General features: G+C 44.1%; 1 protein-coding gene across 1 annotated transcript in view; it reads left to right on the top strand.

Annotated features, from left to right (window-relative positions):
* The window catches only part of CSMD2 (CUB and Sushi multiple domains 2), a 579,057-nt gene that overhangs the window by 263,830 nt on the left and 301,327 nt on the right, over positions 1 to 13,900 (top strand). The window contains exon 6 of the mRNA XM_054012126.1: positions 9,843 to 9,955. Within this exon, the coding sequence (XP_053868101.1) occupies positions 9,843 to 9,955 (113 nt within the window). The remainder of the gene's footprint in view (positions 1 to 9,842; positions 9,956 to 13,900) is intronic.

The raw sequence follows: 13,900 nt of genomic DNA, 5'->3' as shown, positions 1-13,900 counted from the left end.
TGCAGGCTTAACCATAAGAGGGTGAATATCCTAAAGTACAGTGTTCAACATTAATGACCGTTCACCTCTCAAGATGATTTGAGTAGAAGTTTGGCTGAAAAGGTAAAAGTACAGATGAAGTGAATAATAATAAATAATGCACTAAGATAGGAAGAGCATCTGAAATATGGCCCCTTGCCGACAGAAAGGATAGATTAATGTGCAGGTAGAGATACCGTATCCAACCTAATGCTATCCTTCCTTGCATTGTGACTGTCCTGTTTCATAAATTAAGCCTGGTCCATCTGGCCCAAAATTTGCCTCGGAGACTGGAAGCTGGTGGGCGGACTGACCAGCCCAGCAAACGGCAGTGATGTGCTCACCTCTGATTTGCTCCGTGACTCTGGGCATGAGTTATGGGTTAAACAGAAAACTTGCAACACCAAAGCAAAGCAGCTCCCTTACTCTCCAGGGCACACCCTATTGTTAAACCCCTTGCTGGGTCACATGACAGGCAGGTACCCTTAACCCTTTACTGGCTGCTTCACAGAGGCCTTTAGGGAAGACCATCTGGTGCTTCAGAAAGTAGTATTGATTATTTAAAGAGCAGGTGCTCTTCTTTCTGAGTCAGTGATTAACCCACTGTGGAGCGAGGGAGTGCTGTGCTGCTGGGATCTTGCAGAAAAGACAGATCCTCCTGACAGTTCATAGTAGTTTGAGATCCGATGGTACTCCGCACAAGAGGAAGAGGTATTAGTTACATCCCAGCTGCAGTAAGTACAGTCGGCCAGCCTCTGTTTGCCTGCAATTTCAACTGGCTTCAGGGCCCAGGGTAGCGAAAAGACTAAGTAAAACTCTGGGATGAAGACCACGGTCAACAGTTTTGCTCCTCTGGCACAGTGGAACTCTACAATAAGGCTGACACTCACCTGTGCAGGATGTAGGGCTTTCTAGGGTGTGGCCCAAGACTGGAATGAACTCGCCCAGGGACCATCACAAATCTCACCAGCTTCTGCTCGAAGTGGAGGCACATTTCTTTGACCTTGCCTTCTCTAACAAACATTGTGTGTGTGTGGGTGTACATACGCACGCGCCTCACTACACAGACGTTGTCCCCTGGTGGAAGGATAAGAGAACAAACAGGTTTTAATCATGTTGTTTAATGCACTACTAGAAGGCATCTCAGATGCTACGGTGAGAACCTCTATCGACTAGAATAGACATTTTTCACTGCCTGTTAAGTGCAGCAGCAGCTTTCTGTTGCGCTAGTCAGACATCTGCCACAATCCGCACCAGATACACAAGGGGCTAAAAGGCATTGCTCTCCTACGTGGTGAGGTAAGGAGTGGAAATCCACACTGAAGAATGCTGGATTGGAGGTTCACATACCAGCCACCACTGGTAAATTGACTGCTGAGTGGAGCCACTGGAACGTAGTGTAACACCAACAGACCCTGGTAGTTGGTGGGCGGGATCGAACCTGGGGCCACTGGAGCTAGATGCATGAGCCTCTATTGCATGAGCTAAAAGCCATACAGCCCTTAGCTACGGCTGTAGAGCAGACACATTAATCTGCAAGTGGTTTCAGTGCCACTGGAGGTGACAGAGCACCACACCCAGGTGGTGTGTGCGTTACAATAGCACGGGGACGTTGCAAACCAGACCACGCAAGCCCTTTGTCAATGTTCTTTTTCCAAGGGTGCAGGAGAAATTTTGAATTTAATGTACAAGAATAACACGAGGATTTCTTTAGGAGCTCTCACGCTCTGGACATGCCCATTTAAATGAAGGATTCAGAATCCCCGAGGGACCCTAAGTGAGAGCAGTGGCTATAAACGGAAGTCCATTAAAGGCCTCATCCTGAAGATACAAACCTGTTAGAAAATGAGAGGCTTTGTTAAGAGGTTCATTATGGCCCTTGCATGAGGGAAAGCTTTGCACAATTCCTATCGAATTTGCAATTAACCAAATGAAATGGGGTTTCTCGTGTTTAATTTATTCAACACAAAGGCTGGCAGCTCAGACAATCTCTTCTTTGATTGCCAGTTTTTAATTACATGTGTTGCAGCCCTGCTTGACTGGGATACTAAGCATGAGGAGGCATTAATTCTAGGTGTGCCCGTGTAAAATGCAGGGGTCTGGGACTGCAAGGGCGAGACTGATAGACTGCTGGTCTGCCTCAGAGGAAGGTGCAAGAAACCCCAGAGGTGCCAGTTATATAATAACCTGTCTACAGCGAAGGTTTCTTTATAATCCCCATTAGTTCTTAAGAGATCTGGGTTCAATTCCCAGCTCTGTCACAGACATATTTTGTGACTGTGGGCAAATCATTTCAGCTCCCAGTGCCTCAGTTCCCAGTCTGTAAAACAGGGACAAAGATCTGCTTTTCTCCGCTCCTTTATCTGTCTTCCCTATTTGGAGCCCAATTCACAAAAAGGTTTCAACTTGGGTTAATTCTTCCTATTCGGAACATCACTTACGCATATGCTTGAAGTTGAGCATGTGCTTAAGTCCCGTTGATTTACAACAAAACACTTACATGCTATCCTAAATAGGGTTGCTTTCTTGAATTGGAATCTTTGGGGCAGGGTCTCTCTTACCATCTGTTTGCACGGCACCTACACAATGTGTTCATAATCTCATCAGAGGCCTTTGGGGGCTACCATAATACAAATTAATAATAATATAACCCCAGTAATTTGGGGGTGCTTGTGCGTAAATTGGCATTTGTCTGGAAATATTCTCCTTCTAGTATTCTACTGCTTCTGATTCACATTTTGACATTTTATTGATTTAGAGGAAAAAATGGAAACTAAGTAAAACGGGAATCGGGTATTATAAATGGATAATGGTGCCTGAGAGCCAGAGATTAATTTATGCGGTGTGCATACAGTAATACTGATCATGCTGATCAAGGAATGGCTGAGTGAACGGTATAAATATTTAATGACTAAATCCAACGTAAAATACAAGAAGGGAAAAAAAAAACAACAAGTAAAATAGTTTAGAGCAGGGGACCACACTTCACTGAATTTGCTTAAAAGGCAAATGTTTGGGGGCATTAACCTTTCCGTAGTATGTAAGAAAGGATGCCGATGAGCTGTATTTAACTTGGAGAATTCCATTCCAGTTAAGGGAAATTGCTTCAATGCTGTGGCTATAAACAATGTTAGAAGGTTTCTGGGATGAAATCTGTGGAAGTCTTTGCCCCTCTTCTGACTTTAACAAATAGATTTTTCCCAGGCCAGTTTTGTAAGCCGCTGAGTAGTTCCTGGAAAACACTGGGGTCCTAATTCTCTTCCTGCTCACACCAGTGTTAATCTGGAATAAACACATTCAAGTTAAGAGTCTTACCCCGGTTGTGACTCCATTAACTTCAAAGGAGTAGTTGCCGGTTGTTTATAGCAGCATTACAGAAGCAGTTAAGTGCTCCAATTGAGATCCGCAACTGCTTCTGCCAAGTGTTCCACATACATGTAATCAGAGGCACATCCTGCCCCTCTAAATAGACAAGACATTAAACAGTAAAGGAGATATGATTATCTTCACTTTGCAGATGGGAAACTGAGACACAAAGATTAATGACTTGCTGAAGGTCACATAAGGAGTGGAACAGAACCCAGTGTCGAAGGCTAGTGCTGTTAACCACAAGAGCAACCTTCTTCCCCAGGACGTGACTCCTGATTCACCTCACTAGGAGTGAGACTAGAATCAGATCCGGAGTGTCCTTTACTCTGGTTGACATAGTGGGACTTGAGGGTGCTGAACACCTGACAGGATGTGCTCAGCCCTGGGCTGGCTCTGGTACATGCTAATTGGTTGTTTTGCAGGAACAGCACCTAGTGTTGCATTCCAAATGGTGGTTTGCAATTGCCGGGTTTCCTGTCTTGGTTCTTGTGTTTAGGTATGACCTAAATTGCGATGTCTGCAAATATGGCCCTCACAGCACTGGAGTGAAGCATTGTCTTAGGAAATCAATGAGGATCAAGCTGACTTGGGGTTGTTTCCCCCCCCCCAACCCGGAATCACTGAACATGAGGGCAATAAAATAACAGGTGTGAAAATCCACTTCTGCTCAAACCAAAACCATCACGTGACTTTGCCCCCTCCCCCAACCTCCATTCCACCTTGTTTCCAGAAAAACTATTCAGTCTTTTCTAAGCCTCAGCACTTTGAACATCATTTTCTCATCCACACCTTGGTCTGAATGCTCCCTGTATTAAAAAGAGGGTTTAATTTAGAATGAGCACTGTACCTCCGTGAGTGAGTAATGTTGGGTTTTTTTTTAAATAGGTAGCCAGCTAGTCATCCAAAAACCTTGTAATTTCCAGTTAACATGTCACCATATTCAGGAAGCTGAATACTTAATCAGGTGATTCATGTCTCCTGATGATGCTGGCAGGAAAAACTTGGGAATGGTTAAAAAAGCTTCAAAGTTGCTAGTAGTCTTCTTTTTCAGATACGATCCAGAAAGGCACAGTAGCAAGGATCCAAAATAGACTTTCATTTATTCCAGTGACTCACTGAGCTATTAGAAATGCAATCATTTATTGGGCTAATGGCAGGGGTTGGAAATTCATTGTGCATCATATAGGAGAAATGTGTCTTTGGGAACACAGAAAGGAGAAAAAGGCATAATTTATTGTCTGGATAGCTCCGTGTGGTTAAGCCTCTAGAATTCACTTTCCCCTTTATTAATAGACAATAGCCCAGCGTTGTGTGTCAGATAGGGGTGCTCTATGGGTTATATACCAAACACAAGCCTAAAAAGTTAAGGAATGAAAATCTAAGGCTAATCATAGTACAATCCCTCGAATCCCCATCTAGCACAAGACTGTACACTGCTGAATATGTGCCACAGCCTTAAACTCTGCCCCGTGAGAGTCTAGCAGCATCTCTGCTCCCAAATTCCATCTACCAGAAACAGAGCTGGCTTCCTTCTGCACAGTTCAGTGAAACACCACACACTCCACTTTGGAGAAGGAATTGCTAGATGGCCTAGCATCCTGGCCTCTAGATGCTACCTCAATACAAATGCTAAACCATATAATTATTGAAAGACGTTTTGGGTCCAGATCCTCCCCTGGTGTAAAGCGGCATAGGTCTAGTGAAATCTATGGAGCTATGTTGATTCACACCCGCTGAGCATCTGGCCTTTTTGCATCCGAGACTTTGTGTCTGTAATCCACGGCATTTGCACTCAGGGCCCGTGCAGCTGCTTCTGTTCAGTACGTGTTTAATTGTAATTAATTATTCCAGTATCAATTAACCATTAATGCTTCCTAGTGATTATTTGAAACCTGTGGGATCCCATCCTTAGGGTGAAAAATGAGTTATTAACTGCTGACGAGGAACATGTTTCCCATTAAATACATGGCTCCAGTCCATCATTTATTTTTCAGAGGATTCTCCTCCCTCCTTTCTTGTTAATATTATTTGTCCAGTCCAGTGCTGCGGTATAAGTATTTGCTTGTAATTTGACACCCCCTCCCACCCTGGTGTGTGTAGGAGGGGCGTTGTTGTAGCCTTATTGGCCCCAGGATATTAGACCAGCTTCTGTTGGTGAGAGAGACAACATTCCTGTGTCCTAAACCTTAACCTCAGATCTCTGTATCTCCAAGTTCAGGGGAAGTTCGGATCCAGATTCAAGTTCACTGCTAGTGCCAACCTTTGTTATAATGAACCATCAGAACCGTGCATCCAGGATCACCCAGAACGTAACACAGTGGATCGGACCTTAGTCTGGTACAAACAAAAATTTCTTTAGTGATATAAAGACATGAAAGGCTTGATCCAAAACCCAGGGAAGCCAGTGGAAAGATTCTCGTCAATTTAGGCTTTGGATCAGGCCCAAAGTTTGTACAAAACCACTTCATGCCATGTAAGCTTTAACACCCAGGAAGGTTATAATTAACAACAGCACCCATAGACAAAATGTCCCGGTATATCCTGTAGAGATTTCCCTTCTTTGGGTCATATGTGGAGCACAGTGCACATGTATAACTTCAAGTTATATTTTTTATGCAATTAAAGTAATTATAAGATGAGGCCTTCAGGTTCTTGAGCCAGTTTCCATTAGTGAATCCCTATTTAACTGGAACCAATTAAAAAACTCACTTTAATTGCTTAACTATACTTTCTGTGATGTTGAAAAAGCAATTTGGTGGTGGGGTTTAAAATGCTCCTCACCTGTTGGGAAGTTAATGTGGTCAGAAACCCTAGTGAGGGTGGGGATTATTATTCTTTTTGCTTTAAAGAAGAGAGACAAAATAGGAAGAATTCTTCTGCTAATGTGCAGAATCCAGATATAATGCTACCAGCTTTTCCTTACCACAGCCTAATAAAGTGGATCAGCTGACTCGTTAGCAAAAAAAAAAATTATGTGTGGGAGAGGGTATGAACCAATGGCTTTGTGATGCTCACAGTTCATTAATTGCATGTCTTTGTATGTATACATGCACACAGGCATATCCCCACACAAGCAGTACCCAGCCCAGCTGTGCAACACTCACACTGAATCGTACCTTGATACACACCCAGCCTTATAGTGATCTCAGTGGCACTATTCATGTAGCAAAGTACTGTCATCTTTAGTGATAGCAGTCCAGCGGTTGTGGATAGCCAGAGATGTGGGTTCAATTCTTGTTCTGTCACAAACATCTTATGTCATCCTGAGCAAGTCACTTAGCCTCTCTGTGCCTCGGTTCCTCATCTGTAAAATAGGAACAATAGCACTGACCGATTGTTCAGGGTTTTGTGAGGATAAATTCACTAAAGACTGGGAGGTGCTCAGATCCTCCAGTGGCTATATAAGCACATTAAATAGATAGACCGGCACTTCGGGGTGTCCTTAAATTCTAGCTTTAGATGTATATGCTTTTTGAGGAAGGCTGTCTCTTCACTGTGTGTGTGGGTATGGCGTCTAGCACTAGGAAGCCTTAATCCCTGATTGGGGCTCCTGCAGTACAAAGACTGGGGGATGCTAATGACCATCAATAGCTGTGATCGGGCATAATGCTGCAGGAGGCCATCCCGCTGTGATGCAACGTTTTAAATTAAAAGTCTAATTCAGTTTAGAAAATAAAAATGAAGTTGACGGGGGGAGATTGTTGCACTGGCACCTCAGAGAATACAAAGGATTTAAGCAGGTGCTTAACCTTAAGCACATGCATAGTCCCGTAGAAGTCAGGGTTTGATGCTCAGATTCTGCAGTGATTAATGCCTTCAAAATCCTGTACATGGATTAGGCAGATGTCACGAGGTGTTGATGAGTTATGCACGAAATATATACTGCTCGATTCTTCCAACCCATGCCTTGTGAAATCGTTTGCACCAGTGTGAGGTGCAAAAACACCACTGCCATTCTGGTTTACTAGCATTTTGCACTCGTATAAATAACTACACAGGGGTGAGACAAAAGGGAATCTAGCCCGTTTTTAAAGTAGATTTGCAGAATGATAATTTACTAGGATGGACTCAATGGTAGATTTCGGGCATTTAACTTTACATACACAGGTCAAGTTGTCTGACCGTTGATTCAAAATACACAATAACATTATAGCCTCTGGGTTAAGACAAGGATTAAGTTTAATTGTGTTGCCATTGTAACCATCCATAGTAACTTTCTCAAAATTGGTAATAAACAGCCAATGTTTGATCTCAGCCAAAAGAGGATTATGTTTGAACTTATTTATTTAGAAAATTTTTATATGAAATTGGTTCAGCTGTCTTGGAGTTATTCATGGGTGGGAAAATGCCATATGTGATCCATTTCTATAACATCCCATGTCGCAAAGGGCTTTGCAAAGATCAAATCTAAATAAGCAATAGATAAATGACCAGGAACAATCTTAAGAATTAGTATAAGAGAAACATTTTAAATTGTGTTTCACAATTGCCTGGAGTTGCGCCACCTGGGTGGATATAGGTTGAAGGTTAAACTTTGTTTAAAGGCTGTACAGTAAGTGGCAGAGAAGTGTTAACTATGCAGTAGACTCATCTTAGCTGCTTCATTAACACATAGAACAGGGATGTATTGAAGTTCACCAGCATTAGTAAATGTACTGCAAAAGATCATCCCAGCAGCTTGCTGTTTTCCAGAAGGAAAGATCCAAGTTATCATAGGGGTGTTACACTGGTGTGGGATTTCTTATGTTGCTTTGGCTATCTGGTCTGTTATTGGAAGGGTTGGCTATAACATTTGCAGCCTCTCTGAGAAAGGAATTGATTTATTCAGATTCTTTCCCTCTCGTCCAGAACAGAACTGGTGTTAGAATACTGATATTTTTTAAATAAATGGCTTAGTCCTATAATAAAATATTTTAAATGGGCTTCGGTCAAAGTAATTGGATTCTGTAATAGCTGATATCATGGCAATGTTGTTTGCACTGCTCTAGTAAAGACTGTTAATGCTACTATTATAAACCCCAGTTTTCAAGGATGCATTCTTGCATATGGCTTTTATGTAAACATTTGTTCCAGGCTGAGACATGGCACATGACAACTTAGCCAAGAGTTGTTTTTTTTTTAATGTTCCTGCAATGTATTAAAGCAATCCATTTATCATTAAACAAGGAGTTGGGGGTGTAGGTGGCTCAATGGGTTGTTAATGGGATATGGTGCTTTCCACCTGTAGTTTGAGGGCTCCAGTCTTCTCCAGGTTGGTGCGGATTGCACGTTATCACTGCTCAACTGCTGTTCGGTGGCCTTAGTGAAGTCAGCTGGTGGACCTGGCTCTAGGGTGACCAGACAGCAAGTGTGAAAAATCGGGATAGAGGGTTGGGGGTAATAGGAGCCTATATAAGAAAAGGCCCCAAATATCGGGTTGTCCCTATAAAATCAGGACATCTGGTCACCCTACCTGGCTCATTTCTTTACAAGAAGTAGCCTTCCTCGCACCTGCCCTCCCTCTCCCCTCAATTAAAACCAGCACTCTTGTTAGTCTGAACCAAGTGGCCAGGAACCAAATGACATTGAAGTCAAATTAACCTCGTCTGCCCTAGAAGCAGCTCGTGTTGAGGTATGTTGGCTGAGTAACTTCCTCCGCCACTCCCACACTGCCAGAAGTGCACAGCTAACACCAAACAAGCCAGGCTCCTTAGCTCCGAGGACATGAACAGAGTCTCCCTAGTGAAGGATCCTTGCCCTCCCCAAACATGCTCAGTTCTTGATCACCTGCACTCCTTGTCCTAAAAATGAGAGAGAGAGAGGGAGACATAGTCCGTTATGAATATAACCCTTCTAATTGAGAGAGAGAGAGAGAAAAAATCCCTAGGACCTTTCACAGGAAAGGCAGATGTTTTTTTTTTTTTTTTTTAATTTTTTACAGTGGGATCAAAGAGCAGTCCTGAATGGTTTAATGACTTTCCTCTTTGGTTTCACACTGTATCATCCTGCGTTCAGCAGAAGTTGAAAGGCCCAGAAAGGAGAGCAAGTGGTAACTCGCCAGTGGGTGGCTCTAGATCAGGATTCGAGACTGGGCCCGGCATTTCTTGTCTCATTCATCAACTAAGAATGCCTCTTGGAAGCTTTCCAGCTTGCTTTTCTGCTATGGTTTCTGGGCTGTTCCTTTGAAATGGGGATGCTTTTCCTTTGACTTCCTCTTCTGGAATGCAGGCTGAACTGTTTGGGGTGCTGCCCCTGCACGAGTCCTTGAGGTGGAAGATGGCAACACTATGCAGGAAAATACTGTCTATGTATTTTCATTCCGTTTTCTTCAGAGTGGGGCAGGATGCCCTGAGTGTGGAACAGTTCCTGGCAAGCACCTGCATGGGTGACATCTGAAGGGCAGCTTTCTGGTTAAGTTCACAGAAGACCATTTCCAGCCACATGCATTTGACTATTACTGGTTGATTTTCTTACAGGTTTACTGGAATGAATCTGCCCGCCCCAGTAATCAGCAGTAAAAACTGGCTGCGACTTCACTTTACGTCGGACGGCAACCACAGGCAGAAGGGGTTCAGTGCCCAGTATCAAGGTAACTGCTTATTGACCATTTTGAATCATTAACCAATGTTTTTTTTAACATCCTTCCTTTCAGCTCTAGGGAAAGATGCTTTAGCTTCAAAACTACACTCAACAGGCTAGCTCAGGTGCTTCCTTCCTCTTCCACGTTTTTCAGCATAGAGGGCCACCCTGGCAGCTTGCTAGGAGCACGAGGGCTGCCTCTCCCTGGAAAATAAATGTGCATATGTCTAAAAAAAATAGAAGCACACATCCGTTTGCTCTGTTTGCACTTGCCTCTGGCCTGGGCGCATTCTCTTTTTGTCAATAGCAAACAGCAAGTTAATCAGTTCTGTTTCCTCACCCTGAAGATGTAGGGAGAGAATGTCTGCAGGATGCGTTTTCTCCTCACGGTGCAGTTGGGTACCTAATTTACCTCGCTAAGAGTCCATCTAAGTGAGTCTTTCTGTAATGATCCTATCAATTTGCTTTCTGCTTGACTTGGGGCAAATCTACGCTACCGTGTTACGTCGGCGCAGCTGCATCAGTGCAGCTGGGCCACCGGCGCACGTCTGGTGAAGATGCAGTATGCCAACGGGAGAGCGCTCTCCCATGTTATAATTACTCCCCCTCAATGAGAGGCGGAAGCTATGTCCGCGGCAGACGCGCTCTCGCCAACTTAGCGCTGGTATGGACAGAACTTAGGTCGATGTAACTTGCGTCGCTCAGGGGTGTGTCTTTTTCATACCCTGGAGCGATGAACGTTACATTGACTCAAGTGTCGTGTAGACCAGCCCTCAGGCAGACTGTCAGAGCCCAGATTTATTTTGACGGACCCTGATTTAGATCTCACACTGGTTAAATCAAAAGTGCCTGTATTGAAGGCGGTGGAGTTGCAAACTGGTACAATGGAGATGAGAATTAAAACCGTTGTGTTGAAGGCCTGATTTAAATGGTGGTGGTGGTAAGTCTCTCTGCCTGCTATAGAGCTAAGCAACTCCAAAGCTCCATCGGGGGGTATGATGGACAACTCACTTATCCAGCCAAAGCAACGTGAGTTTTGTGGACATGATGTCCAGCTCTCTTTGGCTAGTGCACTGAGTGTGTGGGACTATCTCCAGTAGCATGTGGAGGTTGTGGAGAGCTTTACAGATATGTAGGGGATGTCAAATGTGTGTCATGTCCCCCTCTAGTGGCTGATCCACATGGAGGATATCAGCCTGCTATCGCTGCCAAATTCAGTTCATGTGGCAGAGGTTGATGCTGAAGGTCCTGGGTTCAAATCCTGACAATGAGCCAGGGTTGGGGACTGTGACAGGAGGCCAACATGGACTGCAGTTTAGCACTGGGATGTAAAGAACACTGTCCACTTGTGCTCTGGAAGGAGATGGTGTTTTGTCTTCTTTACAAAGAGATGCCCGATGAGTTGAGCTTTTTTGTTTTGTTTAAATCATAGCACAGAGCAGGGATCTGTACGAAAAATAATCCTTGGGGGTGCAGTGTTCAGCCCTGTTCAGAGGAACAGCTCAAGGCCCCTATGCCACTTGTGGCCCACTTAAACTTTATTTTGAAGGCTTAAGTGGGATTTAAGTGACATGCAGGGTTTCTGTAGAGGGCTGAATTTCACCGGGGGTTTATTAGGCTGTTACTGAGTGGGAATAGGTGGGTCCAGTGGTTAGGGATGTAGCCTAGGATTTCAGACCCAACTCCAAGTCCCCTCTTTGCCACAGACTTCCTGTGTGACCTTTGGCAAGTCACTTAGTCTCTCTGTGCCTCAATTCCCTGATCAGTAAAATGGGATAAGAGCACTGCCTCAGAAAGGTGTTGTGAGGGTAAATTAAAGATTGGGATGCACTCCGATACTACGGTGATGGGCCCAGTTAAGAACCCAAGATAAACAGAGTAAAACTGAGCACTATAGCAGCAATCTAACAGGATCAGCTAAGGTGCTACAGCGAAAGGGCAGAATTAATAGTTAAGAACATGCTATTATTACTTTGCACTGCAGGGTGCTTTACGGTTATTACTATGCAGGAATATGCACCATAAAAAAAATCAATGAGATAAATAAATGGGGAGAGAGGCGGTTCCCACTCTTAAACATCTCTAAGGCATAGGCACGCAGGAAGCTTGCTGAGATATATCCAAATGGCACCCTCCCAAATCTTCTGAGGTTTTCCCATTGCTGCTAAGCAAGTGACATGCCACGCCCTCGGTGATGAAGGCCTTGCCTGATGTAAGGAGCAAAAGAGGTGGTTATACAACTCTACCCATTTGCCTCTAAGGCAATGATCATTTCCAACAGACCACCTGTTACCTTGGCTTAAACCAGAGGCAGCTGCTTGTGACCGGATCCCCAGGGTTCAACCTGGATCTGTGGGACTGCTGTGCCCCCTTAACTCTCCAGCCTGGGCTGTCTCTCACAAAGCTGGGCCAGTGACAAGCAGCATACTCCTCCGGGTGGTGTGATCACTCAGCCATGAGCATGTGGAGACCCATACCCAGCTAAACTGCATGAATGCTCTCTAAGCCACTCATGAATTATACAGAGACGGACACCAGCAAATCACCCCCAGCTTTGCACCCCAGAAATATACCATCTCACACTGCTCAAGACTCCCTTGGACAGCGCAAGCTCATTAATTAATTTGCCACCCCAGCAAAGGGCAGTGGACGTACAACAGCCCTTGTTAACCTGAACTGAGATTTCCCCAAGCACTTCAACCAAAACCATGCCGTTTTAGATAAAATACAAAAGAGATTTATTAATTATGGAAAGACAGTTTTTCAGTGATTATAAGTGGTAGGCATAGAGATCAAAGTTGGTTACATAAGAAATAAAAAAAATAGAATTTAGACTGCAATTCTAACTTGAACAGGCTAAGTAAGATTTGAATCAAGCAGCTTTTCTCACCCTAATAGATGTTACGGGCAGCTCATAGTTCTTAATGCACAGGCTAGCTTTCCCTCTCAGCCTGGGGCCAATCTCCCCAGTTCCAAGTCTTTGTCTTCCAGGCGATCTTCCAGCGGTTGAGATGGGGGAGGAAAGAGGCCAAGTGGTGATGTCATCGACCCTCAGTTATACTTTCTCTCCAGGTGCTAGAAAGGTCCTTGCTGTGACATGGGTGTTCGGCATCCCCCACTGTGTGCGTGTCCTCTCTGAGAAGTGGATTCTTCTTGATGGGTCATCAACACCTGTCTGGCTAGGGATAGTTGCTCCTCTGTTGCCACTGGCTGTAGGGGTCTCCCACTTACCACATATTTCAGTAACAGTCCTATAACAATACTTCATAACGTCCATAAAATGATGGTACGTGCAATTCAACAGGATATTCATGTTCAACAGATCAAGACACTTGAAATGATACCTCACAAGGCATGCATTGTACAGAACATATCATAATCATCTCACAGTGGTGAATATGGGAGTTCCAGGGTGCTACTTTGAGGTACAGAGTATCACACTGCTCACTTTGCCCCCACGGGGACATACTCCTGTTAGGCCTCAATTCAGAAAATCATCTATATTTAGGAAATCACTTGCTTAACTATAAACATGCTTAATTCCTCTTGGAGCGAACTGGACTTGTATACATGCTTAAAGTGTTTAAGGATTTTCTTGAATAGGAATGGATTTAAGCATGTGCCTTCTAGTATCAGGGCCTTTGTTACAATCTCAGTCTGAGGTGTTCCAAGTACTGAATGGAGATGAATGAGTCAAACCCCACAGTCCTGCTTCGTTATTACCTCCTTTTGTACTGAAGGGAAACTGAGGCACAGAGTGGTTAAGATCCGTACTTAAGGCCGCAGAGGGGCGATAGATCCCAGATGCCCTGATTCCCAGTCCCATGATACAGATACACGAAAAATCCTTCCCTTCATATAGCTCCAGAAATCACTCTAGTGGCCTTAATTTGGGCCTTGTTTTGTAAATCATTTTTCAGTTCCTCCCCCCGTTGCATAGTCACAGTTTTAAATC

This window comes from Malaclemys terrapin, chromosome 22, assembly GCF_027887155.1.
Source record: "Malaclemys terrapin pileata isolate rMalTer1 chromosome 22, rMalTer1.hap1, whole genome shotgun sequence".
Classification (NCBI taxonomy): domain Eukaryota; kingdom Metazoa; phylum Chordata; order Testudines; family Emydidae; genus Malaclemys; species Malaclemys terrapin.
Note: the sequence above shows the minus strand (reverse complement) of the source record. Positions and strands in the feature narration are given on the sequence as shown.